The 17,320-nt window shown below is 43.7% G+C and overlaps 1 protein-coding gene across 4 annotated transcripts in view; it reads right to left on the bottom strand.

Annotated features, from left to right (window-relative positions):
* Positions 1–17,320, bottom strand: part of PPP1R13B (protein phosphatase 1 regulatory subunit 13B) — a 64,837-nt gene that overhangs the window by 13,978 nt on the left and 33,539 nt on the right. For 2 of the 4 annotated variants that reach the window (XM_015417818.1, XM_015417820.1), the window contains exons 4-10: positions 14,215–14,316; positions 11,555–11,729; positions 9,003–9,199; positions 7,507–7,671; positions 6,177–6,357; positions 5,242–5,394; positions 65–234 (exon numbers count right to left, since the gene is read on the bottom strand). In XM_015417818.1, coding sequence (XP_015273304.1) covers positions 65–234; positions 5,242–5,394; positions 6,177–6,357; positions 7,507–7,671; positions 9,003–9,199; positions 11,555–11,729; positions 14,215–14,316 — 1,143 coding nt within the window. The remainder of the gene's footprint in view (positions 1–64; positions 235–5,241; positions 5,395–6,176; positions 6,358–7,506; positions 7,672–9,002; positions 9,200–11,554; positions 11,730–14,214; positions 14,317–17,320) is intronic. The other 2 variants (XM_015417821.1, XM_015417822.1) reach the window with 1 other exon arrangement.

Genomic DNA, 17,320 nt, shown 5'->3' with positions numbered 1-17,320 from the left:
AAAATTAGAATAAAAGAAAAAAAAAAAAAAAAAAAAAAGGGGGGGGGGGACAGAAATAACCCACCAGTTTATCGGTACTCCCTAATACTGAAGAAGACACAGGCTGACTGGAAATCGTTCCTTGTTTTAAAGCAGCATCCATGTTTGATTCCTTCCAGTCTGCGTTGGAGATTTGTGGGGGCTTTACCACAGGACCCGAGTTCTGTTTAAGCGGTGGCCAGTTTCCATCGTTTGCTTAAAACAGAGGGAAAAGAGTTTTACTTAGGAGTTACTGTAGCGCAAACCTGTCAAGAATTGATCAATTCCCAACAGAAAAACAGAAAGCGAGACAGAATCAATTATTCAGATTAGTGACATTAGAGGATGATTTCAAGATACCAAAAAATCAGTCGTGTAAGGGGTGGCATCCAGGGGTTGCATGCTTAAGCCTCAGGCAAAACAAGCTGCCCGTAATATGCTTGCTGCTCTAAACACTACTAAAAGCTGGTCCAGACTTCGTTAATGGTGCGGAGATGTCTGCAAATTTCTCATGACTCCAGAAAAAGCCCCACCCCGTGCAATGGAAGTGCTGCAGCATCCGTTATATTTTTATACTTTTATAGGAGAATGCAAAAATGTAAGCTTCATTTGCAGTTGTGTGTCAGGGAATACACATTTCTCCAAAGCCACAGAGCTGGAGGACTGACTATGAACCCCCCCCAGACATACTTGCAATATAAATAGACCCTTCATCCAGGAAACTGGTAATTTACGGAAATCAGGAAATTACTGCTACTACTCTGTCCTCCACCCAACAATGTATTCTCTGTCTGGAACTTTTCCTCTAAAGGCACACCTTAGAATAATTTTAAAAATGCATCTCAAAAGCATAGCTATTTTTAATTTGTAATTATGCATTTTTGCTTTCTAAATAGAATTAAAAATTCTTAAAATAAGGCATTTTAATGTTTTTGCACTTTTTCCAATCAGAAAGTATCAAGAATTTCTGCTTTTGGCCAGACGTATGAACAACCTTATATCATTTCTAAGGTGGCAGTACTAAGAAACCTTACCTGGAAGAAAGTCTCCTTGAACTTAATAGAACTTTCTTCTGGGTAGGATTGGGCAACTTGAATCACAAAAATGTTAACACATTTTTTTTAGTATTATTTTGACAAGAAAGTGACACTTTATGTAATATTTATTATTATTTAATAATTTAACATGTATTTTAAAGTCAATAAACAGCTGTGTCATGGAGTTACATGACTATTTAGAGATAGGCACAATGGTTTGGTTCATGGTTCATGGCTGAACCACAAACCAAACCATGAACCTATATGAACTGGGAGGCTGGTTCGCAATCCAAACCAATTCATATGGGTCCGTGACCCCTGCTTTCGGCCCCCCACCGCTTTTTGCAGGGAGCAGAAAGCAGTGGTTTAAATAGCTCCAAGCCATTTAAATGACTGCTTTCTGCTCCCCACTGAAAGCCATGGACAGCAGAAACCAGTGGCTTAAATGGCTCCCAGCCATTTTAACCAAACAGCTGAGTGGTGGAGCGCTGCTCAGCTGTTTCGTTTAAATGGCTTGGAGCTGAACCCAATAAAGCCCCTTTAAACAGCTGAGCCATGTGGAGCAGTTTGCTCTGTGCAGCTCAACTGTTTAAAGGGACTTTCTTGGACAGTGAGCCCCAGGGACCGGCTACTCAAGAATGCCCCCCTTTTAAACAGCTGGGTGCAAGAGCAGGCTCAGCTGTTTAGAGCCTGAAACAGCTGAGAGGTCAGGAGCAGCCTGCTCCTGCTGCTCTGCTGTTTTGGTGGCTTTCGCAGGGAGGAGAAAGCAGGGGTTTAAACCCTGCTTTTTGCTCCCCACAAATTGTCTTAAAAGTTCATGGAGGTTTGTGGCCAGGCTGCAGTTCAGTTCACGAACCACCCAAAATTCGTCAGGAACAAAGGTTCATGAGCTGGTTTGTGCCCATCCCTATGTCTGTTACATCCCTTGACTATAAATGTGAAAACTCACAGGAAGAACAACAACTATGGAAAGGACAAGATATACTTTGATTAGGAGGGGTAGTGATATCTAGAAGTGGATCCTTCCATTTTATAAGAACCTAAGAGGAATTTACAGGCTAGCTAATGCAAACACATGGCTTACATTTATAGTATCCCTGACAATATCCCTTTTGTCTTAGCACCTTTACAGAAAAACAGACTCTAGCTTAGCCTTAATGGTGGCTCAACAAACAAATGGTTTTTCTGACTTGCTTTATGGCTTACTGTGTACATCACATTCAAGTGCATTCCACACCTGGGCTAGTGCCTGAGGCAGACATTAAAGGTTTGCTCCTTAAAAACAGAGTACACCCACCCACTGAAATTTACAAGGGAATTAATTCATGAAATGAAAGAAAATTCTGCTAAAGATGAAATTCAGGTTCAACTGTAGCCTTCCAGTGATTGTAGAAGCTCTCTCTCTTCACATCTATCCTAGAAGTTATTGCTGAATTTAATCTATCTCAGAAATACAAAAATTGCCATAAGCTGCCCCGAGTCCACAGCAGGCTTTATTTCATACCGAAAGGTAATTAGTCAGAAATTAAATGTCTTTTGATTTCTGATTTGACAGTAAAGATCATTGTGAATATCTTGTAGTTTTGTGCAACATACAGTTCAAAAACTGCTGTTTTGTGCTTTCTGAGTGCCACGAAGAGCCGGCTTCAGGCCCAACATCAAGGTCTGACACTGTCCAAGATCTTTTTTTACCATCATCTGGGGTAGTACAAAAAAAATCAGAAAGTCAAGTGAATACATTCCTCCCAAATGTCATAACCACCTGGAAATGAGGGAAATCTTCTAAATATGAACTGTTGCACCAATGAATACTAATCCAGTGAATATATTCCACATGTAGGAACAAGTGTCCATACCACGCAGAGGTTCTCTCATTTGCATCAAGAGGGTTGCTCTTATGCTGAAGTACTGATCTAAAAGATTCACATCAATCTCCCAGATCACAAACCACTACCAGGAACCTTCTTTCCCAGCTTAATTTCAGAAGGTATATTTTAGGTCAGCAGTTCAGTAGAAAGTTGCATTATTTTCCTGTTTTAGAGCAGGATAATGGGTCGGATCCACGGAACTGCAAATGGAACAGTGTTTGTAAAAAGGATCTTCACAGATTCTCCCTTTCCATTGTATCCCTACTCCACACCCCACTACCTCTGAGGGTCAGGGGATCTCTTTGAGAACAATGCAAGATTCAATGTACATTTCCTTTCCCAACTGTGTCTTCCTGTGCCAGATCCTACACTGTTCCTGAGCCTTTTCATGGGGTGCAAGAGGCTGCAGTGGGACAGGAGAAATCGGTAAAGATCCACCCTGCAAATTCTGCTCCTGTTGTCTGGATCTAAGCCAAGGTATGGGGGCTGCAGAAGAAACTGTGGTATGTACCATTACACACCTTATGAAAAACAAGACTGTTTTCAAGTGAGATGCTGGCACAAAATTCTACCCTACTTAGGAACTTTCTAAGTGTTTCGAAGCATAAAAGCACCCTTTGAAGAACAGAAGCCAGTGCATTTTGCAGAAGAGTTCAGAAAGTCAAATCATTTTCATTCTTTTTGAAGGAAAATGTACCTGAAAAGAGTGCCAACTTCTTCATGGTTGTACAGTTTTGCAGAATTGCTGTTTGAAATAATGATTACGCACAACGAAAATCTGTGTCCTACACCGCTACATATATAGCAGGTGCTTCTTTTGTGACAGTTTTCCTCCCCTACTATACAGGTCTATTTCCATAATTTTAAACACAACAAGAAGCCTGTGTTCAAAGGAGGTCTCTGTCGTTTAGTTGCTAATAGGAGAAAACTGTTTCTACTGAAAACAAACATCTGAAAATTCATTCTCTTCCTTGGATGTTGTTACACTGGCCAGGATCAGGTATGCCTGATTTTTTTTTCTTTAAGTAATAAAGCACACCTCCTCCCCATCCACCCTGCTCCCATATCACAAAGTGCTTTTGAAACTCTCAATTTCAAAAATTCTTGTCCATGGCACAGAGGGTCAGCTGTTCAAGACAGACAAGCCTAAAGCTGCATCCAGAAATACCTGGACAATTTCTTGGATCCAGATCAGCACTTTCCCTTTCAAAAACCTGGTCTTTAAACTACCCTAAGTTCAAAATTCAGGAGCAATGTGAATATTAACACTTTAAAGGAAACACATAGAGGAGTGAGAGCACAGGCATCACCAGAAGATGAATTGACTTTGATCCCCATGAGTCTTTTGCAAGATTCACACTCCAATACACCACCAGCCAGTAAGCGGCAAACTGTATTTTAAACAGGAAGAGTATTTTTGACCAAACAATAATGGCCAGTGCCACTCATGGGTACATGGAACTGGATCTCACTGAATCAAAGGCGGAGACATGTTTACTAGGCCATATTCTGTAAACTAGGCACTTGACTTCAACTAATGTTACTTGGGGCTTCAATGACTGTTAGAGGTCTCTAAGCATCTGAAAACTAGATGGCATGGAACTGGAGTCCAATTTCTTTTTCTTTTCTTTTTTTTTGGGGGGGGGGAATGGGTAAGAGATTAAAGTGAATTGTCCCTAGCCACACAGTAAACCTCCTAACCCTAACCCCCTTAAAAAAACAAGAATCAAATTACATACAAGCAACGCCTGTTTGTGCCAAATAGTAAAAACCCCAGTAGCACCTTTAAGACTAACAAACCTCATTGTAGCATAAGCTTTCGAGAAACACAGCTCTCTTCATCAGATACGTCTGACGAAGAGAGCTGTGTTTCTCGAAAGCTTACACTACAACAAAGTTTGTTACTCTTAGAGGTGGCTACTGGGCTTTTTACTATTTGGCAGCAACAGACTAACACAGCTAACTCCTCTGGATCTATGGTGGAATCATTACATCTACAACTTGGTCAGTTGGTGACACTCAAGATACTAGCATAACTAATATTAACTAATGGTTTAGATTTTTTGGACACGTGAGAGCAACAAAAGAGACCAGTAAGAAATTTGTTCCATTGTATTCTGAGGATTTCAACAATATATATGAACACCGCACTCACACACGTATATGTACGCATGGACACAAGTATAGAAAGCATACAGCAGGGCATGACAAAATGTCTAAACAGTCCCATTTAATATGCATCTGGTATGCTGAAGCTCAGATGGCCATATTAAAGAAATGGGATCTCTTAGCTTACTAAAGATCTTCTACAGACTCACAGTGCAGAATCTCAGAAAGAGTAGATGCTGAATGGATGATATTGTGAGCAGCAGACTGAAGAGAGGGAGGTGAGAGAATAGGATCCACTATAATGTCTAAATCAGAAATCTTCCAGGGAGCTGGAGATTTTTTCACACCCCCAAAGTCTGTATCTAAAGAAGACGACCAGGCAGAACCAGTCACCCAGAGAAAAGGAAAAGCGGAGGAAAATTACAACATAAAGACAAAAAAAGAGATTAAAATGTAAAAAAGAACAGGAAAATACAGGGGTAGAAGTATGATATTTGGCAGAATAAAGAAGAGCCTTTATACAGTGTCTTGAATAGAATGTGGGTACAAACCATTTTAAGCTTCTATAATTATCCTAAATGTTTTATGATGCATTAGACATAAACCAAACTTACAATGCAATCCTATACCAAGTTACTCCAGTCTAAGCCAATTGCAACTCTGCAGAGGATTGTATGGTTGGTTATTCAGGCAAGTGTACTTCCAGTTAGACATAAACTGAACTGTCTAACTGCTGGAAGGGGATTGCTCTATGCAGAGAGTTGTTCTGATAAGTTGGAATGCTAAATGCACAGATAAACTATGCAAAAGGAAACAACAGGTTGGAGAAAGAATAATCGTAAATACATGTAACGACATAGGGTAGTTTTTACATAGCCAGAAATGATACCCGCACCAGAACTGTTCTTATATATACATCTCATAAGTTCATATAAACTTCTAATCAAAGCTGTGTTTAATTTACTAAGTATCCAAACGTGTTTGATGCAAAAAAGACCCCCGGGGGGGGGGGGGGGGCCCTGCCCCCCCGCCACAGCAGCTTGTCTGCCCAGCCTCCAGTCTGCCAGAGGGGGCAGAGGGCATCTCCTTTGTCACCTCCCTTAACACAAACGACAGCTGGCATCCATGACGTTGAGCCACTTACCGGATTTGGATCTTCCGTGAGTCCCACTAGTGGTGATGGTGAGAGACTGCGGCTTCACGGGGTCTACTGGCACAGTGTAACTGCTGGAACTAGGAACCTGAATGTAGGGCCCCACGGCCGCGACTCTGCCTGAAGTGCTCAAGGAAGACTGAGGAGACGACGTTCCGTTTATCCGGTTCAACTAAAAGACGACAAATCAAAAAACTGTGTGAGCATCTATCTATCTGCTCAAGGCTGATTTGTTGCAAAGAGCATGGGAGAATGCCATGCATTTCTCCTCAGCTCAAAACCCAGTCGCTTCCTGCCCCAGACATTTTGGGTTGTATCCTACTGCTCCACTCAAGCTAGCGGCTCTCCCATTGAAGGAAGGCCCTCTTTGCAGGGAGGGATGCGCTGCCATTACCAGAGTTTGTTTATTCATTTACTTCATTTAAACCCCACCTTTCTTCATGGCGGGGGCCCCAAACTGCTTATATTACTCTCCTCTCCTCCACCGATAATGTCACAAAAACCCTGCGAGATAGGTTAAGCTAAGAGTACGTGAGTGGCCCCAGGTCGCCGAGGGCTTCCGTGGCACGAGTGGGGATTCAACCCTGGGTCTCCCAGATCCTAGTCTGGTACTCTAACCACTACACACGCTGGCTCACACCTCTACTCGAACCAGAAATAGACTTTTCCAAATGATGTTTATGACGGTCTCACTTTTCTTCTATTGCCTGTATTCTCCAGCTACTGAGGTCTCTCCAGTGCCAGAAGGCATGTATTACTGAGTGTTCCTTCCATCCCAGACGGAATCCCAGAGTTCTCTCTCTTGGATACCATCCTGTCCCACTGGCTCCCTGCCACAAAAGGTATAGTTTACACAATATGAAACTCACGGGATTACTCGTGAGGATTAAGACAGTTCTACTGGCACTAAAAAAATTACCACCAGATCATTACTCTATTGTTTCTGGTCTGGCAACTATAGTATCCCGGTGCACAAAACTGTATTTCTGCATCACTTTCGACTTATGTGGAACTCACGGTGCGATGCCACATTCAATTTATACTCTCAAGGGTCCTGTGGCAGTTGCACTGCTTAAATGGCAGGCTGGACATAAGGTTAATCTCAGCAGATTGTAACAAACCGTAAACAACACATTCTCAGTTTTTTAAAAAAAGATTATGGACATTAAACTTTTTTTTTCATTTTTAGACAAGTTCAAGAGATGGAAATAATTTGCAACGAACAGCGTTTGGCGGCTGGACAAAATTAACATCATTTTTTTTAAAATGATGAGCTTTGCAGAAGTCACTGAAACGTGGCCCTTTTAATAGTTTATCTTACAGGGATGTTTTCTTTTTGACGTGCCTCAACTTTTTTCTTGTACAGGCGCTCGCGTAGCTCACTGATGCGCTTGTCCATCATGGCCACCTCCATGTTGCGTTTGTTCAGGAGCTCCTTCTGCTGCTGCAGCTTGGTGTTCTGTTCCTGGTTAAGCCTGTTACGAATCTTTAAAGACCACAGCGGTTATCATTCATAGCTGACGCCACTTCACTTCCAGTTGGGGAGGTTAAAACAACAACAACAACAACATACTGATCTCTGGCTGGGATCCCAAGAGCTACTTTAAGGGGGAACCCCAAGGGCTTAAGTACACTGACCCGGATGGCCCAGGTTAGCCCTTACCTTGTTGGACCCTGGAAGCTAAACTGGGTTGGCCCAGGTTAGTACTTGAATGGGAGACCACCAGGGGAGTCCAGGGTTAAGACACAGAAGTAGGCAGTGGCCAGCCACCTGTTTTCTCTTGCCTTGAAAACCCGTAAGTTAGCTGCTACTTGGTGGCACTTTCCACCAAGGGCTCGAATGTGGTCTATGGATTTTTTAAAACTTTTGAACAGCTCACTCCCATGCTGTATCACAATTTTTTTTTAGTTTAAACTTTTGGTAAAGGTTTATTTTAAAAAGAAGTAAAGATTTAAAGTTCCCCTTGAGTGCACAGAACTGTTTATGCAGCTTTTTGGCTCCAGGTCTATGGAGACTGATACCTGAAACTTTATAATACAAATAAATCCAATTTATTCCAATGGTACGTTCTTCCAAGTTAGGTCAGAATGTTTGGTGTAGCTGGTTGAATGCACTTCCTTCCCATCATGCAGTGTCAGTTAGTAATAACCTAAGCACATGGTCAGGTAACAGTAATTAGAGTAAAGCTTCCGAGCAAGGAACTTTTTCATAAAGAGCATGAAAGACAGAAACAAGGGTGGGATTCAAAGGCTCTGCTGGAATAAGACACTTTTACTAGCAGAACTGAACTCCCCCACTTCCCTTGAAGCCTACTGAACTCACCGAAATTCTGCTCCAGGGGCATGGGGGACCCTCACAAACAATGTGATGGGAGAAATCAGTGAAGCACACCCCACACACACTCTCAAGCTTACAGAAAAGCACTGTGGTGGTCAAGTTGGTGTGCCGCCCTGGCATCACTTAATGTGAACATAAACATACTGATCCAGACAGATACAGCAGTATAGCCGTGTTGGTCTGAAGCAGCAGAACAAAGTTTGAGTCCAGTGGCACCTTTAAGACCAATGTGGTCATGTTCTGGGTATAAGCTTTCAGGTGCATGCACACTTCTGTGTGTGAAGAAGTGTGCATGCATATGAAAGCTTATACCCTGAATAAAACTCTCGTGGTTTTAAAGGTGCCACTGGACTTAAACTTTGTCATACTGACCCAGAGATTTTTTACAAGGTGCAGTGTATCCATGATGCTATCAAGAGGAAAAACCCCTCACTTTTCTTAAATCTAACAAGCTCTAAGTTTATGTCTCCAATGTTTACCTGTAGCTCTTGATACAATTTCTTTAATTCTACAGCCGCGGGCCCCGTCATCTGTCCATTGTAAGACTGGAATCCATTCAGCTTCCCTTTTCTCAAGTCTTCTAGCTGTTGAGTAAGCTGGTCTACTTTTAACACTGCCGCTTGTAATTCCTGTTGCTTTTCTTGGAACATGGCACTGATATGCTCTATCTCAGTAGCTAGGATTAAAAAGTAAAATGATACACACGCAAATTAATTGAGTGGCCGTAAGAGACGCTCTGCAGATATTTTTCTTGCCGCTTCTGTGTGCAAGAATCACAGCATGTGATTCTATGTGCAGCGGAATTACAGGGCAAGGAAGAATTAAAGAGAAAACGTGCCAGGTGTCATCCGTATCAGGGTAACGCTGTGGATGGCAACACCAGCTCTGTGTTCCAAAGCCTGACAACACAGTCTCAGAATGCTCACTAAGCTAAGCCCAAGTCTCGTGGTAGGAGTTTCCCAATTCATACTGCAGAGTTCCTGAAGAATGGGACCAGTGATTTCCTGCTCCCTAGGATCAACGCAGCATCATACAAGCTAGTTACATTAGTACCTGCCTTGAGTCCCCACTGGGCAAAAAGGAGGCTGAAAACGTCATAAATAATAAGGGGCAAACGTGGGAGGCTGGGAAGTTGAAATGGTATATGAAATGGTCACGTGACTCTGCTCCATATGGAAGAAGAGAAGAGATTGGATTTATACCCCACCCTTCACTACCCGAAGGTGTCTCAGAGTGGCTTACAAACTCCTTTCCCTTCCCCTCCCCACAACAGACACCCTGTGAGGTAGGTGGGGCTGAGAGAGCTCTTGACAGAAACTGCTCTTTTTCAAGGACAGCTCTTATCAGAACTACGGCTTGCCCAAGGTCATCCAGCCAGGTGCAAGTGGAGGAGTGGGGGAACAAACCCGGTTCTCCCAGATTAGAGCCCGTGCACTTAACCACTACGCCTGGTAGTAGCACAGGACGCTCACTGAGTCCCAAAACCCCATTTGCAGTGAAGGCCTGTGCCACAAGGCTCTCTGAAGAATTAACTCTTCACAGTCCTTAGGTGGAGAAGGAGGAGGAGATTGGATTTATACCCCACCCTTCACTGGGAGTGGCTTACAAACTCCTTTCCCCTCCCCTCCCCACAACAGACACTGCAAGTTCCCTCTAAGCTGTGGAGTCTTGTGAGCAAAAATTCTCCTTTGTGAGCTCCTAGCATTAAAATTGTGAGCGAGTGGTTTGGCTACTGCATAAATCAGTTTGCTCTGGAGCCATCCTTCCTGAGCTAAGACAAAAATGTGTGAGCCGGAAGCTAAAAAACTGTGAGCTAGCTCACACTTAACTCAGCTTAGAGGGAACGGTAGGTGGGGCTGAGAGAGCTCTTTCAAGAACTGCTCTTTCAAGAACAGCTCTGATAGAACTATGGCTTGCCCAAGGTCAGCCAACCAGGTGCAAGTGGAGGAGTGGGGGATCAAACCCGGTTCTCCCAGATTAGAGACCATACACTTAACCACTATACCAAGCTGGCTCTCTAGGTTGTTGGTACAGCACTTCTAAGCCTCTTAAAAAGTGCAGTCCACCACAGCCTCCATAGGATTCACTTGGGTGTTTGTAAATAAGTCTGATACATATAAAATGAGTGATTTCCAGCTTCCAGTGTCTCTAAAAACAAAGGAATTTCAGCTTACTACCAATTTGTTACTATTATGGGTCAGTTCACTCATACAGTTTCCCCTATGCATGAGCGGTCATATCCTTTCCTTGATCAAACATGTGTTCACAATGACATGGGAAAATGCTAGTGTGAACTGGACTGTACATGGATACAGTTGCAGCTGTTCCCTTCCATAACAACATCCGGGAAATGTGCCATCACGATAGCAGAAACAGCTTCCAGGTGTTTCCATGTTCAGGAGTGCTCACAGTAATGTTTCACCATGCCACACTGGCACTGTAATAGGTCCCCATTTAGGGGTATCTAATTATGTTGCCCAGCCCAAGTCAGCTATTTATGTTGTTTATAGTCCACCTTTCTCACTGGCACTCAAGGCAGATTACAGACAGTGAGTCAATACAATCAACGGGATGGGACATTCGATAAACAGTGAAATAGGATTGGGGTTGTTGAACAAACCAGAAATCCAGAAAACATAAACAAAGCATAAGAGTTAACAGGACTCATTAAACAATGTTTACATAGTAGGATCCAATTTACAGCAGACTATACACTGACGTACAGGCCACAGTCCTTAAATAATTTGTCAAAATAGCTTTATGAATCATTTTGTGCAGTGCTACCCTATTTCCTGAGTACAAAAGCCCACTTGAGTAATTCAGATTTGTATAGTTTGCAGAAAGCCTTCCCAACCTCCTAAGGCAGACCATTCCACAAGGTGGTGGTGGGGGGGCACAACGGAGAAGGCACATCTTTGGGCATTTGCTGATTTTGCCCATTTGCGGGTTGGTACCCGCAGAAGGACCTGCTCAGACCGCACCAGGAACTGCAAGTGAGGTATGTTAAGAAAGGGGAAGAAACCATCCATACACAAATTGCCGTTCATGATCTTGCTGTAATCCACCTGCCCTCTCATGGCACGGATCTTTTTCAGCTTCGTCTCCTGGGTCTCCACTCGCTCCTTCAGTTTCTGAAGCTTTTCACTCTCGGAAACAGACTGCTGCTGACGGCGTTCTTGCTGCTTGAGATAACGTAAACGCTGTTCCTATCAGGAGGAGGAGAACATGTAATCACGTTATTTTTAGAAGCGCGTTACCAGCCACTGAAATTCATTTCGAGATAAACCCAGTAGATAAAGTAAATAACAGTTTTCTTGCCTGCTGAGAAGAGAATAAATGTACGTACTTAAAATTAATGTCAAATGAATTTTTAAAAAAGTTAAATATCCCCTCTACATAAAGATTTTTGTCTAACCAGGCTGCATTTCTAATTTTCCAAAAGATACTAAACATTTCAGTACCCGAGCTAGAGGCTCAGATCTCTAATGGATACAAAAACAATTCCAGTTGAAATATTCATTCCCACACATCTGTGAGGCTTCCTGCAACATGTATTTCCTGCTGCTCAAACATGCTTCCTCCCACACCAAAATGGCTCCTAACCCTCCATTACACAATTTCCCAGCGGAAACAGTGACCAGCAGAGGACTACAAAACAGCAAAGATAAGGAGATCGGCAGCAGGATAAGTGGCACTTCTTTAGAATGACAGCCTATGGACAGAACAAACCCAGGAAATGCTTCCTTTTTTCCCTCCTGCAGCATTCTCTTGACACAGCTACAAATGTAACTTAAGAGGTACTCGCTTCATTCCTGTTATCTAATTCAACACAAACTTCACTTTGCGAGTTTCATTAAAATGATACAAGTCTGCTGAACATTTCCGTATTATCAAAACTATGAAACTCCTTTTACTGTAGAAATACCAACTGCACTGACATGTCAAGTCTGCTTAAGTCAGCAGGTAACATTTTGCTGAGGGCACTGAAACCTGGGTCACCTATGGATACCACCAGTCTAGAAGAGTTGGATTCGAGTCCCGTAGCACCTTAAAGACCAACAAGGTTTTCGTGGTTTAAGCTTTTGAGAGTCAAGGCTTATACCCCAACAATCCTGTTGGTCTAGAAGGTACTACTGGACTCAAACCTAGCTCCTCTACTGCAGACCAATACAGCTGCCTTCCTGAAAAAGTCTAGATAAAATACTCATAGTCTACATCAGCTGTCCCCAACATATTGCCCGTGGGTGCCACAGTCAGTGTTCCCTCTAAGCTGAGTCAGTGTGAGCTAGCTCACAGTCTTTTAGCTTCCAGCTCACACATCTTTGTCTCAGCTCAGGAAGGATGGCTCCAGAGCAAATTAATTTATGCAGTAGCCAAATCGCTTGCTCACAACTTTAATGCCAGTAGCTCAGAAAGTAGAATTTTTGCTCACAAGACTTCACAGCTTAGAGGGAACATTGGCCACAGTGCCCGTTAATACCTTTCCTGGTACCCACAAAGTGTTTCTAGAAAGTGGGGCTTTTGCCTTGACAAGGCTTTTGACGGCTGTGCAGATTTTTTAAGGACATTGATTTGGTAGCAGCTGCCACCACAGCACAAGGACCTTCCCTGTGGGACTGAAGTGCGGCAGCCATTTTGTGGCGGGCTCCACCTCCTCTGCCAACCATTTTGTGGCTGCGCCCACCTCGCTGTATCGGAATTCCAAAGGTGCCCACAGGCTCAAAAAGGTGGGGAACCCCTGGTCTACAGATATATATCAGAAGATCACCTGGCCAGTCTTATGGGTTCTCACCAATGGGTGTTACTCTACCAGAAAACTAGCTGGACTGCCCTGTAGCAGTCTTGAACTGATTTATTTATTTCCTTTCTTACATTTCTACCCCGCCCTCCCAGCCAAGGCCGGCTCATGGTGGCTGCATAGGGCTTTTTTTTCCTGGGGGAATGCACCGAAATGGAGTTTTAGGACCTCTTCGACAAAATTATTTTTAAAATGTTTAAAAGTTCACGAGTTTTCATTATACAGATTGAAAACTTCATTTCACTCTTGAGGGTTCCAGCGCCAGTGTTCCCTCTAAGCTGAGTTAGTGTGAGCTACCTCACAGTTTTTTAGCCTCCAGCTCACACATTTTTGTCTTCGCTCAGGAAGGATGGCTCCAGAGCAAACTAATTTATGCAGCAGCCAAATCGCTGGCTGACCGCTTTAATGCCAGTAGCTCACAAAGTAGAATTTTTGCTCACAAGACTCCACAGCTTAGAGGGAACACTGGTTCTGACACCAATTTTTCAAATGGGGGGGGGGAGAAAAGCCCCGCATCCAAATGGCAACAGTGCAAAGATTGACTGCATTGCTGCAGCATTGTAAAAACACAACACTCGATCAGAGCCAGATCCTGTGCTGTGCATACTGTCTGCTTTTTGTTTTGACTTGCGCTGTCATAAAATCAGGCTGATCTCCCCAGTGACCGGAGTGCTTTTCACAAAGGGGAACAGGACAGAATCAGACTGTCTCCCTTTGTCTGATGAAGCAAATCTAAGCAAAAACAGTGTCACACCCCAGGATGCCTCATCACCTACACTGGATTAATATTATATTAACCCTTGGTCATCAAGTTTTCCATATTGCTGAGGTCTGGGCTTTAGAGACTTTTGCCAAGGCAGCACATTTTCACCCCAATAGGAAGGTCTGTTTACCTTGGCAACCAACATTTGCTGCTGATTTTCGATCTGCTGCTGTTGCCTGGCAGCCATATCCTGAAGTTCAGAAAGCGTGAGTTCAACACGTGGATTCCCAACCTGGAGAGTGAACAGGAAAGCAATGTTAAGAGTGCCACCGCATACTGTGAGCTCTTGGAATCTTTCCATACTTTAGAGGGTTACAGAAAGTTGGCCATGTTATTTAATAAATGATCCTAAACACAGTTAATAAGCAGTACACTCTCTGCCCTTTCCAGGTTTGTTTGTTTGTTTTTAACATTCAGATTTGTACAGGCAAATGCTACAGTATTCTGGGGCACACTAGTGTGCTTTAAGAGACACAGTACCTTGAAAAGCCACCATGCTGGATACATATACCTTTCTCCCTAGGGCTGCCAAGTCCCCCCAGGGGGTGGAAAACCCCCCACCCCAGAGGCCCATTCCCCAACGTCGGGGAATCGGGCCCTGGGGGCAACCCTGCCCCAGCATGCACGTCACAGGGAAGTGACGTTATGACGCCGGGCACGCTGGGGGGAGTCCCCCGCCGGCAAGGTAAGTGCCACTTGGCAACCCTATTTCTCCCTCTATGAGGAATGCTCTGTGCAGCACGGATCCTACCCTCTCTGTGAATACATCAGCAGTAATAGCTTACTGAAGGAAGAAGTTAAGGACCCAGGCCATGCTACACATAAATCCCAGAAACTCTACAGTTGCCCAGACGATACAGGGTACAGCCTTTGAACTTTGACTGATTGGACCAAATGCCTGTTTATTTACATAATTTATAGTCCACCTTTCTCATTAAAACTCTAGGCAGATTACACAACATAAATCAGTGCAATCAACAGAATAAGATATCTGATAATAGAAGTAATACAATTAGGATTACAGGAATCTGAAAACTAAGCATAATTATTAGGCGTGTGTTAACAATGCCAGAAAGTGTAATTACATAGGTAGATAATATAATGACCGCAAGATAATCTACACAGCAAACAGACAGTATGTACTATGCACCATAGTGTAGCCCAAAGTCCCACTCTCTCAATTAAATCACCTTCTTGAACCACTACATCATATAATAACATAGTCTTATTGCCTCTGTCAACATTCCCCCCAAACAATTCTGTTTTACAGTTTGCAGAGGGCCAGAAGTTTGGGGGGGGGGGGGCTTTCATTCCTTCTCAGGCACGCCATGCCACAAAGTTATCTCATCCATTTTCAGGGTGGTACCTGCAGAAGGCCCCAATAGATAAACAAAGCTGTTATGGCGAGGAATGGGGTGGGGAGTGGGGAAACAGACAGTCCTGTAAGATAGGATGGTCAGTCAGGAAGGCAGGAAACTATACAAACTGGATCAATCCACAGTTGTACAGTATGGTGTGCCTCTATCTCAATTCAGAAATGCCCCAGTATTAAAAACTTGAACACTTCACACCAGTAAAATATCAGTCATTATGTAGAAGGGGGGGGGCATGATTACAGGAACCTGGCTGGGAAAGGCGGGCATGTAGTTTCTCTGCTCCTTGGTTCTACCTTGGTTCTATCTCTGATTTCAGGGCTTTCCTTCTTCCCAAGGAAGTGGATGGCAGCCATAGAGCTGCTATGCCTGGGAACAGCTGGGGCAGGAAAAAACCTGCACCCAACCCCAGAGGCTGATGCTCCTACAACAAAGATGCCCTGAAGAGTAATGTTTTGTTTATATGCCAGCCGAGTCACATAATATGGAAGAAATTGAAGTGCTGCTCTCAGGGACACTTGTGAGGGGCTAATACCTGCCCGTTCTCCTGACATTCAGATCAAGGGTATCAGGGATTAGGTAGAAGCATTTCCACTACTGCAACAAAGTCCTTGAATACTGTATTTTACATCTGCCCACTGAAGTGAACAGATATCATTTACTTTTGCACCTCTCGAACTCTGAACCTTTTCAGTATGGTGACCGACAAGCCCAAATTTTATTGGCATGGTGACCCAGTCGGGGCTGGCCCAAGGTTCTTTGGCACCCTAGGAGAACTATAACCTCGGTACCCATCTAGGTCAGCACTCCATTTTCTACAGTGGCTAAGCAGATGTTTTCTGAGAAACTAACAAAGGTTGCACAAAGGGTGCAGCTGCCACTACTGTGAACCCCAAGGAACTGTGGCATTCCGACTTACACAGCCTTTTTCATACGGAGGTTACATTCCAGCCTTTGACCGCCGTCTCCTTCTCCACGACGCCCTCTAACCTCCCCTAAGATTCTCACTCCCTCCAGTGACCATCACTTTTTACATAACCAATATGTGCATGACATTTCAAACTGTAACCCGTTTCACTGGGTGCCATGGAAAACAATGGACAGGATCTTACAGTTTTTGTTCTTAAATGTAAATACATTCCCCCCCCCCTTGTGCTAGGATCACACACCTCTTCAGGGAGCTATTTAGCCCCTCAGGCATTAACATTCAATTTATGGTGGTAGAAATGGCCAACAAGTCACAGCAGACTCATGGCGACACAATTGGGTTTTCACAGCAAGAGTCATTCAGAGGTGGTTTGCCACTGCCTGCCTCTGCGTAGGAACCCTGGACTTCCCTGGTGGTCTCCCATCCAAATACCAACCAGGGCTGACCTTGCTTAGCTTCTGAGATTTGACAACATTGGGCTAGGCTGGGCCACCCAGGTCAGGGCATTCAATATAAAGCATCTTTTAAAAACCCCAGTCTCTCTGCTCAGCTCCCACGATTCCTAAAAAGGACACAGAAATCCTCAAAGTTGGCAGCCACGGATCCTCAACTGGGAGAACTATTACTGATTTGAATCTGCCAGAGGGGCACTAGGGCTTTCATAAAACATGCAAGCTATATTGTTCTGGGCATTTCTGAGTCGGCAGTTCTTTTGTTTTCAAACACAGTCCAAAGAGGTTCAAAGTACGTCTTGCTCTACCACAGAAAACAGGATCTACGCTTGCTCTTCCCACCCCAAAGATCCCTAATGTGAGAGAAGGTACAAGAGAGGGCACGCGGGGGCACAAGACAGAGCAGAAACTTGTTGAGAAAATGTGAAGGGAGTAAATACGCCAGCAGAAGATACAAGCTGGATGAGGAACAGAAGAATTAAA

Source organism: Gekko japonicus, unplaced genomic scaffold (genome assembly GCF_001447785.1).
Source record: "Gekko japonicus isolate JY-2015 unplaced genomic scaffold, Gekko_japonicus_V1.1 scaffold270, whole genome shotgun sequence".
Classification (NCBI taxonomy): Eukaryota; Metazoa; Chordata; class Lepidosauria; order Squamata; family Gekkonidae; genus Gekko; species Gekko japonicus.
The sequence above is the reverse complement of the archived record's forward strand: the minus strand, read 5'-3'. Positions and strand labels throughout refer to the sequence as shown.